Here is a 21,415-nt window from a genome sequence, read left to right as displayed (position 1 = left end):
GGCCGTCTCCTACTTCCGTGAAAGGCGTTCAAAGCATGCTAGGCTTTGCCAATTTTTACTGTAGATTTATTCCAGAGTTTTCACGAGTGGTACAACCCATCACCGCCCTCTTAAGAAAAAATAAACGCTTTGAATGGTCCGCAGAAGCAGAACAAGTCTTCCAAGAGCTAAAGGCTAAATTCACCTCGGCGCCAATACTGAAACACCCACGCCCGGACCTCCCTTACATCGTTGAAACCGACGCCTCCAGCTTAGCAATGGGAGCAGTCCTATCACAAAGAGATCCAGAGACTAACCAACTGCATCCTGTGGCATTCTGGTCTCGGAAGTTCTCGGCGCCTGAGATCAACTACACCATCACAGACAAAGAGCTTCTAGCGATTAAATCAGCCTTTAAGGCATGGCGGCATTATCTCCTCGGGGCCAGACATACCGTCACAGTGATCACCGATCATCGAAATCTGCAGTATCTGAAAACCGCCAAGGCTCAATCCTCCAGACAGCTTCGCTGGGCTCTATTCTTTGCTGAATTTGACTTCGTGATCACTTATCGCCCCGGCAACAAGAACGGCAAAGCGGATGCTCTTTCCCGAATTGGAATGGGAGATAACGTTGCCAATCCAGAACCTGTACCAATAATTCCTGAACAAAGGATCGTGGGTCTGATTTCTTCACAATCCATTGAGGATATTGAAGAAAAAACTAAACCACTTGTAACCTCACCAGACTTACTGAACTGGTTACAGAAAGGAAAAGATTTCACCGTAAGCAATGACTTGCCTTATTTCCAAGGACGATTGTTCCTACCACACGCCGATTTACAAAGACAGGTAATCTCCTGCTATCATGATTCATTAATTGAGGGTCACCCTGGCATTGCCAAAACCACAGAAAAGGTGAAGAGACACTTCTGGTGGCCTTCGTGGAGAAAAGACATAAAGGAATTTGTGATGTCCTGCGGTGTGTGCGCTCAAAACAAGGGTCAGAAGAAGAGGCCGGCTGGTCTTCTGCAACCATTAGACATCCCACCGTGTCCCTGGCATACCCTTTCCATGGACTTCATCACAGACTTACCCTCCTGTTCCGGGTGCAACACCATTCTTGTTATTGTGGACCTGTTTTCTAAAATGGCCCATTTCATTCCGCTAAAAGGCTTACCTTCAGCATCAGTCCTAGCCAAAGTATTTCTTGAAAACATCCTCCTGCTACACGGCTTCCCGTCAGTACTAATCTCAGATAGGGGGAGCCAGTTTATTTCCCACTTTTGGCATAGCTGTTGTCGATTAGCTCAAATCGATGTAAGACTTTCGACCAGCCATCATCCCCAGACCGACAGGCAAACCGAGAGAACAAACCAGACTCTCGAGCAATATTTACGATGCATGCTACAACAGTCGGAGAGTAACTGGAAGGACATCCTTTGGATAGCTGAATATGCTTACAACAATTCAGTTAATTCGGGTACCGGGAAGAGTCCCTTCTACATCTTGTATGGGATTCATCCTCGAACCTCCAACCTTGATCCACCTCAAGATCTTGGAACACCCGCCGTGGATCAATTGCACACCGTTATTACCCAAGCTTTTAAGGAAGCGACTGCACATCTACAACAAGCTAAAGAGAGGTACAAAAAAGGAGCAGATCAACACCGAAGCAATGCCCCTCAATACCAGGTTGGGGATCAAGTCTGGCTGTCCACCAAACATTTATCGCTTAAAGGGCCTCGCACCTTCAACCCCAAATACCTGGGACCATATCCAATTACGGCCATAATTAATCCAGTGGCCGTTAAATTAGAATTGCCAACCCATATGAGAATACATCCTGTATTTCACGTATCTCTTTTGAAACCCATGCAACCTGGAACCAGATTGACCAATCCTCCAGAGCCCATTCAAGTGAATGGGGAGCCCGAATTTGAAGTAAAAGACATTTTGGACTCTAAAATCATCAGATCGAAGCTATTCTACCTAATCGACTGGAAAGGCTACGGACCTCAGGAAAGGTCATGGGAACCCTATGACCACGTCCATGCTCCTCGTCTAGTCCAGAAATTTCACCGAACCTTTCCCGATAAACCAAAACCCCCGGGGAGGACAAGTTTGGGAGGGGCCTTGAGGGGGGGTGCTGTCATGGGCGCTACTCCCGAGGGGCCAGGACTGGCCCAGCGCCCTCGGAAGCAGACCCGTCTTCCACTACTCCGGACCCAGCAGACCCCTACAGGGGTCCTTTGGACCGTGTCCTGGCGCCTTTGGCGCCAGGCTCATGAAGGGTTTCAGTCCTGGCACCATAGGCGCCGGGCTCATATTGATAAACAGTGTAATAATGCTTGGGTGGACTTACCTGAGGTAGACCATGCTGCATATTTACCCAGAACAATCCAGTCTGTTTGAAGTCCCCAGCCATCAGGGCTGGGAGGAACTATTCCCTCCATTCAGGAACTCTTTTCTTACCTGGGTGGAACCGGTGGAAGAACACACACTGGAAGCACTTCTCTGCTATTTAAACCACGCCCGATGGAAAACACGTGCTTCGCGTTATTCTGCAGCAGCAGCAGGACGCTCACCGAGTCGGCTCCTGCATTCCAGGTCCAGAGTCATCTTCAGCTTCCGTGCAGCAACCTGTGGATGAAGAAAGACACAGAACAATACTTACCAGATCCCGGAATCCAGTCACCGGCAAAACCTGCAAAGAATAAACATAAGGTTAGAAAAGTGCAACTCGCTCGCAGCCGCGCCAGCTTACCTGATCCATCCGTGATTGCAACGGAGCTAACCGCGGCCTTCTCTTCGGCAGCTTCTCTGCACCTGCAAGGCAAAGGACATAATTAAAAAGGGGTTCAGGTGAAGGCAGTCGCATTCATCTTAACTTACCAGTTCTTGCACGCGCAGAAGCGGCCGCATCAACCGCAGCATCCCGGCACCTGAAAACTAGAAAAAGGAAATTATTAGAGGTGCCATTAAAAGCGGCCAACGATCATTATACTTACGTGCATCGGCACGTGCAGCGGCAACAGAAAACTACGCCCACAGCATCCCGAGGCCTGAAACAAAGGAAAAGGGACATTATTGAGGTGCCCATCTTTTAAAGCCTAAAGACTACAGTATACTTACAGGCATCCGCTCGTGCAGTAACAGCGGCATCGCTCTTCGGCATCCCAGCACCAGTGCCACAACTAAGGCCGCAAAAGACTTGAGCCTCAACACTGAACTCATCCAGTGACGTAACTGGAATCCACGCACCCCTGCACCAGACGCAGGATGGAGAGCTCAGCATGTATACGCCTAAGGTGAGAGCTCGCCGAGACAAGTAGAAAGCTAGGCTGTGGGAGAAACTGGCGATTGGTGGGAGAAGGAATCCCATCAAACGGTGATTAACCCTTTTTCTTCCACCTGCAGAAAACTTACCCTGCAAGTCAGACATTCGATAAGAGGAAGCCCAGTCCTGAGAGTCGTCCGAGCTCTAAGCTTCTCAAATGAAGAAACGATAGCAGCCCAGCCGGGATCAGCGCCTCCGTGGGAATCAGGTGAGCGTTACACTCATCCAGCTCTGGTTCTCAGAAACCTTTCCGACAGGGGGTGTAGTGGACCTTGACTCAGTCGTCGATCGTCGATCCATCTTGCTTGGTGCTTGATTGACGCTCCGGACATGACGTCAGGCGTCCTATATATACCATGTTACTGTGCCCCTTACCTCAGCTCCTTTTTTCCGTGTGCTTGCATGCTGTTTTGGGAACACGGCATTGAGTCTTCGACTCAGCATTTTTGACTAAATAGTCACATTTTCACAAATCCTCGACCACGATGTCCACTCACTGGATTTTGGGCTTTAAAAGGTGCACCTATTGCCATTCCAAAATGTCGGTTACAGACCCGCACAACAGGGATGTGCGTTCTGCTCCAAAATGCAGTCGAAATCCATTTGTGAGCGGGCTGCCAAACTTGCTCTGGGCCGATGTTCCCCGAAATCTCTGGCACGGTTGCTCATACAGTCCTCTGAGGCCTAAACGGAAGGGCCCACCTCTGAAAATGAGAAGGAAAAACATAGGCGAAAAGCCAAAAAAGCGATCACACTTGAGAAGACACTCTTGCTCGTATTTGTCGTGGAAGAAGATGCAACGTCACCGCCATCGACACAAGTCCAGCTCGTGTCAGAGAAAGGTAAGCCCTCGGCTGGGCCGACCACTCGAGAAGAGTGGGAAAGTTTCAAAAAAGAAATGCTTGAAATGTTTAAAACTCAGGCTGTTGCAGGTGTGGGTGTTCCCCCGAACAGCACTCCTCGACTGCGAAAGTGGCGCTCATCACTCCCGACCCCATGCTTGCCAATCCGTCAACGCCATTGGCATCAGAGAAGCCTGGGGGCTCGACGCCGAAAAAGGGGCATAAACCATCAACGGCTGGTCCTTTTCTAGAGCGTCAAGAGGCTGACGTCCCCGACATCCATGTATTACCCAAGCCTCGAACGGCACCGACGGGCATTCCATCAGCGTTGACAAAAAAACCCTTGGTGCCGTCTATAAGCAATGGATCTTTCACTCTGTTCTCCAGGTCGGGATTCTTCAAATCCATCCAATCAATTTTCGGCACCGACCAGGGCAATGACCAGGGGGGACATTGATCCCATTTATTCAGGGTCGGCAGGTGCTGATTTTCTTGATGACCAAGCTGACCTGTTGGCATTAGCCCAAGGGTTACACGACGCCAGCGGCCTGCACACGTCTCCAGATGTCTACGTTGTGGCAACATCCCTGCTCCATTCCACCGGTCAACTCTAACTTTACGGGGAGGTACAGGCCGGCAAGAGGAGATTCATCTTTCCTAGCTTCTCACTTCCTTCCCCCCACCTGGAAGGGCTTTTTGTGCAGGCAGCCACAATCACCACCAGACCTGCAGCATCCCCTTCAAATCTCTGTCCGGACATAGAGAGGGTAAAAGGTTGGACGCAATGGCCAAGATGGGCTTTACTTCTGGCAGCTTGACGTTAAAACACACCAATGTGGCCTGTGAATTTGCAAAATACTCATTTGGTCTATGGAAAGCTGTGTTTCACACAACATAGTACATCCACGAAGGTGAAATGCAGGATGGGTTTACCCAGCTGGTGGAAGATGGGAAGGAGGTAGCTAAGTAGTTGTTGCAGAAAGGCCTGGACGTGGCCATTCGATGGGGTCGGCGGTAGTATTGAGAAGGCAAGCCTATCTCAAAACTTCTGGTTTCTCCCAAAACGTCCAGAATAGGGTACTGGACATGCCTTTTGAGGGAATTTCTTTTTGGCCAGAAGGCTGATGACTCTCTGGAAAACTTTAAAGAGTCTAAAGAAGCTGCAAAATCACTGGGCCTGGCTGCTCAGCCGGCCAAACCTGCCTTCAGCTTTGCCTCTAGGGGCACAGGCTGCAGGCCCTATGTTCCTTATGGCAAGAAAGTGCCGCTCCCACAGGCCAGGTAGAGGCATTTCACGCATCCTGGAAGGGGCAGAGGGGATTCTAGAGGCCAGCAAACAGCAGCAGCAGTGGGGGCGGCACCACCCTCTAAGCTTCTTTGTTTTACCCTCCCACGACTTGCCGTGGGTGGATGGTTGGCAGAACATTGGCCCCAGTAGCAGGACATCACCTCTGATTTCTGGACCCTGCAGCTCGTTCGGTGGGGCTATTGTCTGCCCTTCTTAAGAAAACCACCAGACAGACCCCCACCACCTCCATTCAAACCAGGACAGGAGCTCCAGGAAGAACTGCAAGCCCTTTTGTCCAATGGTGCCGTGGAAGAGGTACCTCCCGATTAGAGAGATTCGGGTTGGTATTCCCAAGAAAGGAGGAGGTCTCCGTCCCATTCTGGACTTCAGGAAAGACAAATTTAGAATGGTAACATTGAAGGAAATTCTCCACGCTCTCGAACTTCAGGACTGGCTGGTGTCAATAGATCTGCAGGATGCTTATTTCCATGTGCCGATACATTGAAAGCACAGGAAGTTCCTGAGGTTCCTCATAGGGGACTAGAATTATCAGTTAAAAGTGCTTCCCTTTGGTTTGACCTCAGCTCCAAGTGACTTCACCAAGCTCATGGCGGTAGTCATGGCTTACCTCAGGAGATCCGGCATCCATGTTATTTCTGTACCTGGTCAACTGGCTGCTCCGAGGGAAGTCGGCGGGGCAGGTCTTGTCTCATCTGGAGGATACCTGCCTGCTACTGCACAGGCTGGGCTTTTCCCTGAACTTGAAGAAGTCCATAGTGATGCCAGTCCAAAGGCTCCAGCTCATCGGAGCAGTCCTAGACAATTGATATGATATGATATATGGCATTCATAACGCGCCTATACACAAGTGTTTCAAGGCGCGATTGGGTGGGGAAGGCCTTCCCTCCCAAAGAGTGAGTCCACAGGATAGCACAGATGGTACAATTATTTCGGAATCACACCACCTTACTGGCGGCTTCCTTCTTCCGCCTCTTAGGTCTCATGGCCTCCTGTATTTTTCTAGTGCCAGAGGCCAGGCTATGCATGAGATCCCTACAATGGCTCCTAAGAGGCCAGTGGTCACAGTACCTCAGAGCGCTCACAGATCCTCTCAAGGTGTCCAGCCAAATGGTCCATGACCTCAGCTGGTGGACCAACCACAGCAATCTTATGGCAGGGAACGTTTCTGGCCCCCTTTGCCTCAGGCTTGAGTGGTCACGGATGCATCTCTGAAGGGTTGGGGCGCTCACTGTGATGACTTGCAGGTGAGCGGACTTTGGTCAGCAATGGAAGCTAGGTGGCACATCATCAGGCTGGAGTTGTGAGCCATCAGGCTGGCCCTGAGGTCTTCCAACCCGGCTCTCAAGGGGGAGCATGTCCTGATTCTGACAGAGAACATGGACAGTGGCCATGCACTACCTGAACAAGCACGGTGGTGTGCGCTCCCTCCTCCTCTGCAGAGAGGCGATGCCGCTGTGTTTCTGGTTGCTGGAGAAGCAGATCTCGGTCTCCGCAATTCATCTGGCAGGGACAGAGAATGGCTTCACAGATGCTCCGAGCAGGCAGAGCACGGAATGAGTGGCAAGTGTGCCAGGAAGTCCTGGAGGAGGTCTTCTCTCGTTGGGCTACCCAACCAGTGGATGTGTTTGCCACAGATTCCAACAGAAAGTTCAGGCAGTTTTGATCAAGGAAATTCCCAGCAAACGCTGCACTGGGGGACACGTTCCTGGTGGATTGGAACTTGCCTCTCCACTACACCTCCCTCCCCCCCGATTCCTGTCATTCCTTGGGTTCTCAGGAGGTTGAAGAGGTTTTGTGCGACCATGGTCTTAATTACTCCGTACTGAGTGAGGAGAATATGGTACACCGATCTCTTGGATCTGTCCATCTGTCCACCTTGCCGGTTGCCTCGTCGCCCGAATCTCCTGACCTATGTTGGTAGGTCGGGTACTCCACCCGACCCCAGAGCCCCCGCAGTCCCACAACCCACCCACAACCCACATGCGTGGCTCTTGAGAGGATGGGGTATGATGACTGTGTCCTCCCAGAGGAGGTACAGTGCTGCTGGCTGGTACACGTGCAGGTGGAGAAGATTTGAGTTGTGGTGCACGAAACGGGACATCAACCCCATCTCTTGCCCCATCACTACAGTGATGGAGTTTCTTCTGTCACTGGCCTCAGCAGGCCTTTAGGTTACCACAGTCAAAGACTACTTGGCGGCCTTGTCTGTGTTCAGAAGTTCCTCAGATCAAGGTTCTTTGTTTATGATCCTGGTATGTCCCAATTCCTGAAGGGTCTTGTGAATATGTTTACGCCAACTCCCTTTGTTGTCCCAGATTGGGATCTTAATCTGGTTCTGACATTCTTGATGGCGGCTCCGTTTCAGCCCATGCATTCTTGTTCCTTGAGACTGTTGTCTTTGAAAACAGGCTTTTCATTGCGATCGCGTCAGCTAGGAGGATTAGTGAATTGCAGGCCTTGTGCTGAAAGCCCCTGTTCCTGTGGTTTTTTGGGAGACGGTTTCCCTTTAAGTCAGACCTGGCTTTCTCCCAAAAGTGTTTTCTGAGTTCCACCTTTCTCAGTGCATAGATGTACCAGTCTTCTACCCTCCTCCACACCCCTCTTAGGAGGAAGAGCTTTTCCACCGTTTAGATCCCAAAAGAGCCTTGAGCTTTTGAATCGCTAGGACGTCTGGGTTCCCAAAATCTGACAAGCTGTTTGTGGCCCATTCATTGTCCCGCAAGGGTCTGGCTGTAAGTAGACTGTATTGTTGGATTATTCTTTGCATCGCAGAATGTTACCAGTCTGCAGTCAGGGAGCTTCTTCCCGGCATCAGGGCACACTCGAGCAGAGGGGTCCCCGGCTTCTACAGCCTTGCAGAGAGGAGTTCCTATTAGGGATATCTGCCATGCAGCCACATGGTTGTCCTTGCACATGTTGCAGGAAGCATGTCTAATTCTGGAGAGGTGTCCAGGTCACTTGCATCCTGTAAATCAGTAGCAAGATCCACCAAGTCACCAGTGTCCCCACAGAATTCCTCTGGGAAGTCTCTAAATTCCCTGGGGTGTAGGGATTCCAATCCAAAAGGAATGGGATCCCCCTCTTCATCATAAATGTCTTCCATACAAGACCTGAATGCACCCTTAGGGAGAGGCGCATACTTCTGAGGAACCCGGTGCCAGTCAGTGCTGGCCATGCCAAAGAGGGAAAGGTAGGGTCCGGAAGACCAATTACGGCAGCTGGAGAGGTGCAGCCTCCATACAAAGCTTTATCTGTTTTTGCTGTGTCCAAGCCCCAGGGCTCACAGTCAGGGTGTTTTGTGGAGTCTCTGCTGGCTTGTCTGCGGATGATGGATTCCGACAATATCGGACGATAAGGGTAAGTGATACCCTTCGAAGGGTGCATCTAGAAAAGAGTAGGAAAACAGAAATGCTCTAGGTTTTTGAGAAGGCCTCAGCTAGTACGGCTTCTGCCTTGACGCTGCTGTCCGATCTGGCTCTAAATGCACCCATTTCGTCCAGCACAAAGGAAGCCAGGAAGGGTTGAGCGCCCTTAAGCGAGACCCTCCAGGCAAAACCTCCCCCTGTGCCGAAGCTCCTCAAACAGCCCTGCAAGATCGGAGTTTCGTACCAGACTCCCGTTCAGTGTTCTCTGATTCAATGCAGTTTATATTTGACCAGGTAGGCCACCCGATTCCATTAGGGTTAGCGCTGATGAGTGGTGCAGCCTTGGGGTATGATGCCTGATTTGATATCAGACAAGTCGAGGTCACTCCAACTGGCAGAGAGCCTCCTCGATGCCAGTGGACTGTATACGTCTCCGGAGGTGGAGCTTCAACAATTCAAAGAAATCCCACACATCCCCAGCACAGACGCTCCAGTTCATAGGAGCACTCTTGGACACCCGGGAAGGGAAGGCATTTCCTCCTGAGGTGAGAGTCACCAACATGGCACAAATGGTCAATCTTTTCCAGACTTGCAGCACCTAGTGGCATGAGCATTCTTGCACCTATTAGGCCTCATGGCAAACCTGTATCTTCCTGGTGTCGCAGTCAAGACTCTGCATGATATCCCTTCAGTGGCTTCTAAGGAGCCAGTGGTTGCAATACTACGGGCAGATGTCAGATGTGCTTCAGGTGTCAAGGTCGGTGACGAACGACCTGAGTTAGTGGAGCGACAGGCCAAACATGTTGGCAGGAGAACCCTTCTGGGCACCATGCCTGGAAGAGTCGGTGGTCACGGACGCATCGCTGAAGGGCTCATTGTTGCCCACTCCAGATAACACATAGGGCCTGTTGCAGAGCAATATTGGTCAACACACATTAGCCACTGTGTTCTTGCACACTACAGGTGGAGTGCATAGCAATGAATTTCCTGTGTGATCGAGGCACCTGAAAAGTGTCTTCAAGATGCCAGATGTAAACTCGGGGATGCCTCTGGTGGATGTGCGTAAAACATTAATTATACTGCTGCTGGGCCAGAGTGTTGGAATTATGGAAGGGTGTCAGGATGTATGGATGCAGATGATAGGCACTGTCACCTACCGGGTAAGGGTGGGAGTTAGTGTAACCTGCTGCAATGTACATCATGTCACAATATTGATCATTCTCTTTTTTTTATTGGATTTCAAGAATAGACACAAAAAATGTAATCCACAAGCAGTCTTCTGTTACATTGTCAAACATGTTAATCTCAACAAAACCTTGAACTCAGCACCAGAAATAAACCACCAGCATTCACCCGCAGTATAGAATCATGTGCCCATCAACAACTCAGCACAAACACAAACATTGGGAAGAGAAGCAAGGCAGATGAGCATACAAGACAAACAAACATTCCCCAAAGTGTAAACAAACCATAAATGACTCACATGTGGACCGAGCATATAATTTTATTAAAGTGTCCCCAAACATCCTCATAGATGTCCAGTTCACACTTCATACTGGTCTTGAAAGGAAGTTATCTTAGCAATCAAGTCCTAAATAGCGGTCTTTTTTGCACCTGTACACCCAGCATCAAACACGTAAAGGATTCTCCAGTGAAAGGGGCATTTAGATGGGGTTTGCAGTTTCCAGCAAAAGTGGAAGTGAATAGGTGTCACCAAAGTATTTATATGAAAACCTCCCCCAAAATACTGGGACGATCGTAGAATTCCAAAACATATGATCCAACGTGGATCTACCCAACCAAGACCATTGGGCATCATAATCTAGTAAAGAAAGCTTAGGCATTTTTGCAGGAGACCAGTACTCACAAAGTATGACTCTTCATGTCACATCTACTTCCTTTCAGGTTGTCCAGATTCTTACCCACATTTCATCTGAAATAGGCACTGACCTGTCACTATTGTAGTCCTCCCGTAACCTGTCCATGACTATCTTCTCAAGTAGATGACCAAACCCCTAACTCTCTACTCCAAACACGTATTACACAGTGATACACTTCTGTTACATTGACAGTCCTGTGGGAGAAGGGGGGTGCTGACACGCCCTCCCCCTGTCTCCCACCAATCCGCCCAGATCAGTTCTCCTCGCTGGCCACTCTGCCCCATTCCAAAAGGTCAGAGATTGGGTTGGCCTATACTCACCCGAATCCCACCCCCTAAACAACATTCACGTACATGCTGACATGATATGGATTGCCATTAAGCAGAGTAGAATGAATAAGAGGCCAAGAAACACATATATTAAAACATAGCTTTATTAGGCATACTTACAGGGTTGGGAAAAAATATGTAAATGCCACACAAAACTTCAATAACAGTATGGCTTTATTTTCAGTATATCTTGCAAATCCCAAACTTGTGCTCCTCCCCAGTTATATGCTCGATGTACAGTCACTCACAATCCTGTGGTTTTTAAGTGTCACTGCACGTCTTTCTGGTATTCTTGTCTCTCAGGCCCTTGTCTACATCTCCAGGGAAAAACACGAGTTTTAAAGTTACATATTGTATTTGTTAGATTTTATGGGACTGAACTAAAAAAGAGGAGTACTGAAAAATTGTGAAACATCAGTACTTAACAAGTTAGGCGAGGAAGAAAACAACCAAATTATCTATATTGCTTGACATTTTAAAACCTGCAACTTGGTTTACTAATTATGCAGACTTTGTTTTATATTAATTTGATCAAATTAGTTGTATACTTAAATGTAGTTTCTTTTTGTGTTCTTTATGGAAATAGATTTAACCAAACTAACTTGATTTGTTGACTCTGAAAAGCATTCTGCCTATCAGAGTAAGGCCTGTGGGAACAGTTTCCTGTGAGGTGATCAGAGGCTCGTAGCTTCAAGGCATCCAATTTGATCTTGATAAAGCAATGAGCACATAATAGTTTCTGCATCACAGCAAGGGGATGGGCATAATGATTCTATAGACATTTTCCAATTCTACAGGTCTAGGATTCTGTATCACTTAGATCCGTACATCATATGATCCTGTGCAATTAAGGCAGCCTGACAACACTTTTGTTTCTTACAGGGTCCACCAGGGCCACCAGGCCCTCCAGGAGAGAGAAGGCAGGCTGGGCAACTAAAGGTAGAGTCTAATAAATCCTGCCTCATATTGAGAAAGAAGCAGGAAGAGAAAACCTTGACCTACCACTCACAAGAAAACACATCTTAACAAGAAGTCTAGGTATTCCTCTGGTCTTCGTCTTTCCAAATCATGTGTTTTGTTGTTACAGAAACCAATGATACAGAGACCAGCACAGGAGATGAAACCCATTGTGAGGTCAACTGGGACGAAGGTGCTAGCACAGAGGAAGCATCCAAACCTGAGCCAAGCACAGAAGAAAGAAGTTCCACAAAAGAAGAAACCACTTCAAAGACAAGTGCAGCAGCATGAGCTGACAACAAGAAATATATCCCACTTGAGTGCATCAATAAAGGAGAAGCCGACATTAAAGAGTAACTCCCCTCCAGAGACTGCACAAAGCAGGAATCCGAAACAGAAGAATTCAGCCATCACACTAACATCTGAGGGAACTACATCAAGAGAGAAGAATGAATCACCACTGGCAGCAGCAAATAGGGAGCGATCAACACAGAGGAAACAAGCCTCAATAGGGCCAATAGAGATAGAGAATTCAACACAGAGAAGGAAATCCCCTGTGAAGCCAGCACAGAGCAAGGAACCTACACAGAAAAGGAAATCCCTTCTGTGGCCAGCAAAAAGGGATGACCCAGCCAAGAGAAGGGCATCCCCACTCAAGCCAACAGAGAACAAGGAACCAGCAGAGATGGAGCAACCTGCAGAGACACAGGTACAGAAGAAGGGGTCTATACAGAAAAAAGAATCTGACTCAAGACCTGCAAAAAGAAAGGAAACATTGCAAAGAAAGGGATCCATAAAAAAGACAACATCTGTTCCCAGTCACTTGAAGAAGACTGTTAAGGCACCAATAAAAAGCAAGAATCCACCCAGAAATCAAGATAGGAGAAAGCAAACAAGACGGATAAAGGAAACTCAAACTAAGGGAGCATTGCAAACACATCCACCTGGGACAAAGGTACAGGAGAAACATTTCCCACTGAAGCCAGCACAGAAGAAGCAGTCATCACTGCAAATGGACCAAGTACCCCCTCACATAACACTGGGGCCAGGATTAAGCCAAGGAACATGGGAGCACCCCGCTACCACTTGCTCTGAGCTAAAGTTAACCAGCCCTTGGTTACTGGATGGTAGGTGAAATGTTAAGAATTTTAGGGGTCAAAAGAGGAGTATTGCTACGAGTGTCTGAGTGCTATGAGTATGATCATGCTGAGTGTATGATAATCTTAAAAGATCAAAGTGTCACCCTCTCTTTCTCACATCTAATGCTTTCTTGCCTGTTCTGTGTTTCTATCCCCTTCGATTTGTCTCTTGTGTTTTGCACACCCAGGTTACTATCAGATTGCCTTGTGAGTAAAGGAGAGATTATGTGTGTTGAACCTATGTGGGCCTGGGACAGCCATGCATCTTTTTGTCTAATTCCTTGCATCCCACAGGCTATTACTTTGTTGATCCGAACCAGGGGGCTCCATTTGATGCACTGAGGGTGTTCTGCAACTTCACTGATGGAGGCACCACTTGTTTGGCTCCGGCTTCAGCTAAGGTGAGCACTTACTTCTACTTAATGTAATGTCTGTTTGCTATCAGTCCAATCAGCAGATCATACATGCCAACATTTAAATGCCATTTCTGAAGTATGCACTGCAAATGTAAGTGGAATCTAATGGCTGGAGTACTTGGGGCAGTATATGGTATGCTACCAGTGATACTGATGAGGAGGCTTATTCTAGTCTGGTTATGTTTACAGGAAAATCTGATTTGCAAGAAAAGGCCAGGCTTGTAGGTGAGATAGTAATCCTAAAAGCTCCAGGCCTAGAGGGTGTTCGAAAGGTACTACATAAAACGAATGTGGCTCATTGTGGTCCTTTACTGCTCAACTTATTGAAGTTTGTGCTGGTACCAAAAATTTTATTTACATAAATATGGCTGTGCAGCGCCATTGTCACAATATTTTGTTGTGTTCATTTGGTGGTGTTGCTACTGAGAAGAAAGAGAAAGTAGGGCTGTTGGAAAGAAGAATATTTGGTTGGCATGGAAACTGACAAAGCTTTTGGTATGTGTTGTCTGAAACACCGATTGATCTTTTTGTTACTCCATAATGGGGGTAGTTCTTCTCAAATACACTTTCGGGGTCCCTTGTGATTTCGATTCTAAGGTATCTAAAGCCCTCCTACTTAGTTTTGAAACCCCATTTACCAATCCAGTTGCTATCTGCCTGGTCCCAATTCCCCACTAGGAATGCCAATGACTTGGCAAGGTTAACACAGAACCCTGATAGTTTCCAATACTCTTTCAGACCATTTAAAATGGTGGGCACTGAAGACAGCAGGTTTGTGAGGTAGAGTAATGTATCGTCTGCAAAAAGACTTGCTTTATATTCTTGCCCGCCTGTGTGCACCCACGTTATACCTCTGCAACCTCTCAGGCTTATTATCCATGGCTCCATAACCAGCAAGTACAGTAGGGGCAACAGGGGTCTTCCCTGTCTGGTCGCTCTATTGTCCTGGACATGTTCCGATTAACCCTCACTCTTCCTCTCGGAGTGTGATACAGGGCCCTGATCCATTCCATCCATTGTCTCTCCCATACCTCAAGTACCCCTTCCATGAAGGACCAGTTGACCCTGTCTAATTCCTTTTCGGCGTCTTGGGAGAGGACTAATGCCCCTCGCCCCCCACCCCTGTGTGTCCTTGGATCGTACAGGATGTGTGGGTTTTTTTCTTAGGTTTTCAGAGCCTTGTCTATTTTGAATTAATCCCATCTGGTCTGGTTGTATCAGGCGGGGATGTGTATCTCCAAATGTGACGCCAAGATTCTTGTGAAGATCTTTGCGTCTACGTTAAGCAAGGATATGGGCCTATACGAAACGCAGTCCGTCTTGTCTTTTTTGGGGATCACTGTTTTGAGCGCCTCCCCGAAGGTGGGGAGCATATCTTCAGTCTGTTTTATGGAGTTAAAGACCTTCACCTGGGGCCGCACCAGGACTTCTTGGAACGGCTTGTAGAAGCCTGCTGTATAGCCGTCTTCCCCCGGTGCCTTCCCATACTTCAACTGACCTATCGCCCTCTTCACCTCCTCCCTTGTTATCTCTGTCTCCAGCATGCATTTCCCCTCTGTCGTCAAGTGGGGAATGGGAAGTGTATACAAGTATTCCTTGACTTCCTTCTCCACCAGTTTTGTAGGCTGGGCGTAAATTGTTTCATAAAAGTCAGCAAAGAATTCGGGGATGTGTTCCTCAGAGCCAATTACTTCCCCATTCTTGTCCCTCAGCCGGAGGACCCCCCTGTCCCTCTTACATTCTATGACCCTATTTGCCAACAGTTTCCCCACCCGGTCACCCCTTTCATCAAATCTTTGTTTGGTATATCTCATCTTCTTTGCCACCTCCCCTATCAGGAGTGAGTGTAGTTCCTGTCTCTTGTCCCGCATTGTCTCCAATAAACCCTCTGTCCACTGCCGGTCTTGTTAGTCTTGTCCTCATGTCTCTTAATTGCTCCCGTACCTTCACTGCTAACAGTGCTCTTTCCCTCTTTTAGCGGGCCCCTTCTGCTATAAGAATGCCCCTCCCTGTCACCTTGGCCGCCTCCCATACCGTCTTCTGACATGTCTCCCCTGTGTTGTTTGTTGCAAAGTATTGGGTGATCTCTGTCTGTAGGAAGTCCCGGAATACTGGGTCTCGTAAGACACCGTCATTGCATCTGCAATGCGACTGCCCCTTCCTTCCTTCTTCTAACCCACCAGTCTGTTGTGACCATCTCTTGGTCGGACCATGTCACTGTCTCCACCGTTGGTGATGACACCCTAGCCTCCTGCTCCCTTGGGACCAGTAGGAGATCAATTCTAGTGTATGTGTGGTGTGGGGGTGAAAAGAAGGTGTGTCTTCCCGCCTGGGGGAACTTGGTCCTCCATACATCAACCCAGAAGTGGTCCTGCAGCAGTTGGGAGAATGCTTCATGTTCCCTTCCCTTTGCTTTGACCTTGTCTCCCTTTGCCGACCACCAGCCCACTGCCGGATCTGCCATCAGGTTAAAGTCACCTCACATCATTAGCCTACCCTCCCCCCACTACTCGAGCACTGAGAATGCCTTTTGTAGAAAGGTCATCTGGCGTACATTTGGTGCACATATGGAAGCTAGGATTATCAACTGTTCATCTATCCTATACTTGATTGCCACTAGCCTGCCACCAAAACCCCTCTTCACCTGCACCTGCTGTAGTTGTATAGCTCGCGACAGAACAATCCCCCCGCCCTCTTTTTTTGCTCGTTTTATGTGAGGCCCAGTAGGTCTGCCCAACCTCTGCTGTCTTCAGGGCACGCTCCATCCCATGTCTGCAGTGTGTTGCTTATAGGAATAGTATTGCTATTTTGGCTTTGCTGAGCAGCTTTACTGTGGGCGATCTTTTGTTTGGGGAGTTCAGCCCTTTCACATTCAGTGTTGCCACCTTCCAGTTAGCCTCTGACCTTCTTTGTATCCTACCTCCACTCCTGCCATTGGTCAAACCTTTCCCCCACTTTGGTTGCAATTTCGCACTGCATTCAGCCCATCCCACCTCCCTTTTACTATGTCCCGCCTCCCCTGCTTCGACAGGTTCCCTTCTCTGGTCACCGGTTCCACTTTGCCACCCCTTCCCTTCATCTTCGCTCCCTCCACACCCTCCCTATTTCCCTCCCTCCTCCTTCTTAATAGAGGTGTTCGGCACCCGTTTTAGAGGTTCTGGGCGTACTGGCCTAACCACCAAGGTAGTTGCCTCTGTCCTGTCCCCCTAATACTTCCCCATATGTGTAGCGTTGTAATGTTGCTTGGCCCCCCTTCCCCGTGTAATCTGTCCTGGGCTTTTCCCTCCTTCCTCACCCTTCTCACCCTGCCTCTGTGCCTTAACACCTCCAAACTCTCTCCCTCTTAAAACTCAAACAGTAACCTGGCAATGGCTAGAACTCTTTTTTCCTTTAACATAACTACCTCTCACGTGTTTCACCCCGTGTCCTCCCTCGGAAGCACAGATAGGTTCATAACAACTTGGTTACAAGCACGGGGCTCGTAGGATCTCATAAGATAGGCAACTGTCAACAGGTGACCCGTATTCCTTCAGGAAGCTTCTGGTCTAGGAGGTGGGGTGTTGAGCTTCTCGAATTTACTGGCCCTCTGAGTTTTGCACCTTCCATATTCAGTCTTTGGGCCTTTAAGTTCTTGTCCCTTGGATAGCTCTGTCCCCCATTCTGAGCGTCTGTGCCGAGAGGGCGAGGAAGATAGCTACTATAGAGTTCTCATTCTCAATGGTGCCCATTCGCCTTGCTTTCTCATGTCGGTCTGGTCTCCATAGTCTCAATAGTGTAGGTTTGCCAGTATTGAGCGGGGTCCCTTTGTGCCCCCTCCTGCTCGATGTACCGGATCCATTGCCACTTGTTCTCCTTCCTTAGTTCCTAGGAACATCCCAAATATTTCTTAGATTTTCCTTTCAAGGCCAGTCGTTGATTCCCCCTCCTTTTCTTTCAGTCCAGAAAAGGGAAGGTTATTGCGTCTCTCTCTATTTTTGATGTCATCCACTTTGAGCCCTAGGGCCACTTCCCTCCTCTCAGTGTCTCAGAGTCATACCTCTATCTGTGATTCCAGCACTCTCAAGGAGACTTGGTTCGCTTCCACGCCTTCAAGCCGTTCCTTCAGCGTGACCACTTTCGCGGACAGGTCCGGCACCTTCGCCCCAATGCCTATGCACATTCTGCGGATTTCCTCCAGTAATATTTGGACGTCACTTTTACCGGTGGCAATTTCTGTGCAACACGGGTGGGATCCACCATCTGCCTTCGGTGCTGCCATGTCTCCCCTGTTTGGGTATTGCAACTGTGAGAGTGCCATTTTCCAGCTCTTTCATTTGGCCAGGTTCTGGCGTTGTGGTGTCTCCTTTGCTACCTCCTCTCTGAGCATCCCTTTCGTTTCACTACCACCTGGATGGTTCAAGGTCCACCCTGGCCTGTGGTGGGCCCTTGCCCTTCCGATTAAAAATCTGTGTCTTCTTCCTTGGGTGTAGTTCAGGGTCTTATTTGTTCTGGCCCCTGGTTCTGTTCCTTGGGCTCTATGCACTTCTCCTGTTCAGTTCCTCCCTGGGACTCCAGGTGTGGGGCTGCATCTCTCCTCTGGCCCTTCCCTGCTGCTCGTTTTCCTCTGGGGCCACCTTGTGTCAGGGTGCTGGTCTCCTCACTGTGGTATCAGGTAATAATATTGCCATATATATGGTCGCCGTAAATAATATCGCCGGGAAAATGTTGTGGCGATATTATTTGGGTGACCATATACATGGGGACAGGGGCAAAAGAAAAAAAAAAGATTGGGGGTTGCGGGGGTGTCCCCCGCATGTTCCATGCAATAATGTCGCCACAAAAAACAGCCATTTCGAAGGGATTGTGTCCTCCGACGTATTCCTTATCTTAGATAGAAATCCTTCAGCTTTGCTGGCCTCGGAAAATTTTTTCGCCAGAGGGCGCTGCGCGTCGATGATCGCCGAGTCGATGACCCTCGACGGCCTCCGTGCCGACGTCGACGTCATCCTGCCTATAAAGGCCGCGCGCAGCGTCCGTTGCTCAGTTCCGTTTTTCCGCGCTTCGTTGTGCCTCGGAACACCGTTGCTCAGTTCTCGTCAAGATAACGTATATAATAACTACTATTTACCTCGATATCGATGGCATCCTCCTCCGACCCGACGACCCCTCGGTCCGGTTTCAAAAAGTGCCGAGACTGCGGGAAGAAAATGTCGTTGACGGACCCTCACAGGGTCTGTTTGTGGTGTCTGGGAATCACGCACCAGAGTTCGGAGTGTGAGGAATGCCTTTCCATGACGGCGAAAGCCTTGAAGGAGCGTAGGGGGAAGCTCGAGAGAGGTAGGTCAACTTTAACTTCCTCGAAAGCTTCTTCGGTAGAGTCGAGACGTTCGTCTCCTCACCATAAAAAACACTCTCGATCTAGATCACGAAGTGGCTCCCACCACTCGTCGACATCGAGACACTCGAAGAAGAGACGTAGGAGATCCCCTTCGTCATCTTCGTCGAGTTCTCCTGAGAGAGTTCATTGCCCCACAAAACGCAGCTCGCAAGCTGAGTGGGAGGAATTCAGGAAAAAGATGCTAAGCGTCTTCGAGAAAGCGGCCTCGTCCCCCTCGAAGACAGCTGAGGGTGATACCCCGGGTAAAAAACCCAAAAAATCTAAACGCCGCGAGTCGCAGTACCCGGCGGAAAAGTCAACCCGAAAGCGCCTCGAGCCATCGGGAGATAAAGCATCATCGACGCCATCGTCGAAAACTCCTTCGAAACAGAGGTCGGCGCCATCGACGCCGTTGTCGAAGGATTCATCGGCGCATCAGTCGATCGAGTCGACGCCGACGTCGACGCCGATATCGACGCCGGTGAAGGAAAGAACCACGGCTACTCCACAGCCAACGGTTAGACAAAAGACCTCCGACTCGACGCCGAGAACGTCGACGTCGTTCTCGAGCAAGACTCCGATCCTTTCGAGTTCTTCGAGGCCTAGTACACATTTCTCGACGCTTTTCACGGCGCCTTCGAGTACTTTCACGTCGGTGTCGACGACATCGACGTTTTCAAGGCCTGTGATGATGGCTCCTTCTGCATTGGAAATGGGGTTTATACCATTCCAAAAACCAATGTATCCCCCTTTAACCTCGATTTTTGAGGAAAGGGAGGATTCAGACCAAGATATTGATTTACAGAGGACCACATCACCAGAGCCAGAGACTTTCGCCTCTGAGGAAGGAAGATTAAAAAATCTTCAGGATGCACTTCAGGAAGCTAGTGGCTTGGACACTTCTCCTGAAGCAGAATTTATCAAACCAGACCCAGGAGAACATGCGGAGACTCCATATAGAGCTCTGATGTCTAGAATCATAGAATTTATGGGTTGGTCTGCACCTTCTCCTGCCTTTCAGCAGGATGACCTCACTGACATACTGGACAAGGGCCCACAGGAGGATCCTGTGGTTCCATTTCACTCTGCTCTACAGAGAAGGATTTTGACAAACTGGGAAACGCCAGAAATTATCCCGGCAGTAAATAAAAAACTGTCAACAAAATACAGGGTGGCTAGTTCTGACCCTGAATATTTGTCAAAACACCCTACTCCTGAGAGCTTGGTTGTACAGGCTGCAACCTCATCAGGCAGCACATCTGCATACCCCACTGCTCCGCAGGATAGGGATGACAAAAAATATGATGCCATGGCTAAGAAGGTTTTTTCTGCCTGTAGCATGGCGTTAAAGTCTATTAACGCGACCTGTACGCTCGCTAGGTTCAGCCACACCCTTTGGGAGTGCGCTTCATCAGCGGCTGACTGCCTCCAAGAAGGAGAGGAAAGGGACGCATTTTTAAACATCATCAGGGATGGTAAAGATGCGATGTGCGAGACCCTACAAACTGGCCTAGATTCTGCTGACAGTATCAGCAGGGCCATGGCGACAAGTACCACAATCCGCAGGCATGCGTGGTTGAGGAAGTCTGGTTTTGCCTCTGACGTGCAGACCAGGCTTTTGAATATGCCCTTTGACGGTTCTACCCTCTTTGGAAAGAAGGCGGATGACAGTTTGGAGAAACTGCAAACGTCCAAGGCAGCAGCCAAGTCATTGGGAGCTGCTATCCGTCAGAATACCTTTCGTCCTTCGGGATCATCGTGGAGAGGACGGTCCTTTCGTTACTATTCCTCATATGGAAGGGGCAGGGGACGACCGGCTCAAAGAGGCCAAGGAAGATTTACCCGTGGTGGACGGGGTAGGGGAAAGAAAGCCGCACCCGCAGGAGCAGGAGCCACTTTACCTTCGGCAACTGCATCAGCCGCTTCAAAACCACTCTGAGGTCTCCCCTCACAGAACACCAGTAGGGGGCAGGTTAACTCACCATCTGACGGAATGGCAGGCTATTACGTCAGATGCTTGGGCTCTGGAGACAGTAGCCCAAGGTTACTGCCTGCCCTTCCTACATATCCCTCAGAGTCATCCACCGGGGAACAACCCTTTGAAGCTTCCAGATCCGCTCCTCTTGCAGGAGGTTTTAGACCTGCTAGAGAAAGGTGCCATAGAACTGGTACCTGTAGCGGAAAGGAACAAGGGTTGGTACTCCCCCTACTTCATAATACCGAAGAAGGACGGAGGACTGAGACCCATCTTAGACTTACGGGAATTGAACAAATTCCTCCGAAAGGACAAGTTCAAGATGGTGACTCTCTCTCAGATCCTTCAGGCCCTCCAGCTTCAGGACTGGTTGGTATCTCTAGACCTCCAGGACGCTTATTTCCATGTGCCGATCCATCCCAGGCACAGGAGATACCTGAGGTTCGCAATTGGCAGCTCTCATTATCAATTTCGAGTTCTGCCATTTGGGCTAACCTCCGCCCCGAGGGTCTTTACCAAGCTAATGTCG

The 21,415-nt window shown here is 49.1% G+C and overlaps 1 protein-coding gene across 1 annotated transcript in view; it reads left to right on the top strand.

The window, feature by feature from the left end:
• LOC138537172 (uncharacterized) overlaps positions 1 to 21,415 on the top strand; it is a 317,980-nt gene that overhangs the window by 249,707 nt on the left and 46,858 nt on the right. Inside the window, exons 6-8 of the mRNA XM_069641432.1 lie at positions 11,926 to 11,982; positions 12,131 to 13,127; positions 13,434 to 13,540. Coding sequence (XP_069497533.1) covers positions 12,137 to 13,127; positions 13,434 to 13,540 — 1,098 coding nt within the window. The 5' untranslated portion in view covers positions 11,926 to 11,982; positions 12,131 to 12,136. The remainder of the gene's footprint in view (positions 1 to 11,925; positions 11,983 to 12,130; positions 13,128 to 13,433; positions 13,541 to 21,415) is intronic.

The sequence above is a fragment of the Ambystoma mexicanum genome, chromosome 1q, assembly GCF_040938575.1.
Source record: "Ambystoma mexicanum isolate Mex_15411 chromosome 1q, UKY_AmexF1_1, whole genome shotgun sequence".
NCBI classification, from domain to species: domain Eukaryota; kingdom Metazoa; phylum Chordata; class Amphibia; order Caudata; family Ambystomatidae; genus Ambystoma; species Ambystoma mexicanum.
This window is presented reverse-complemented; position numbering and strand designations above follow the sequence as displayed.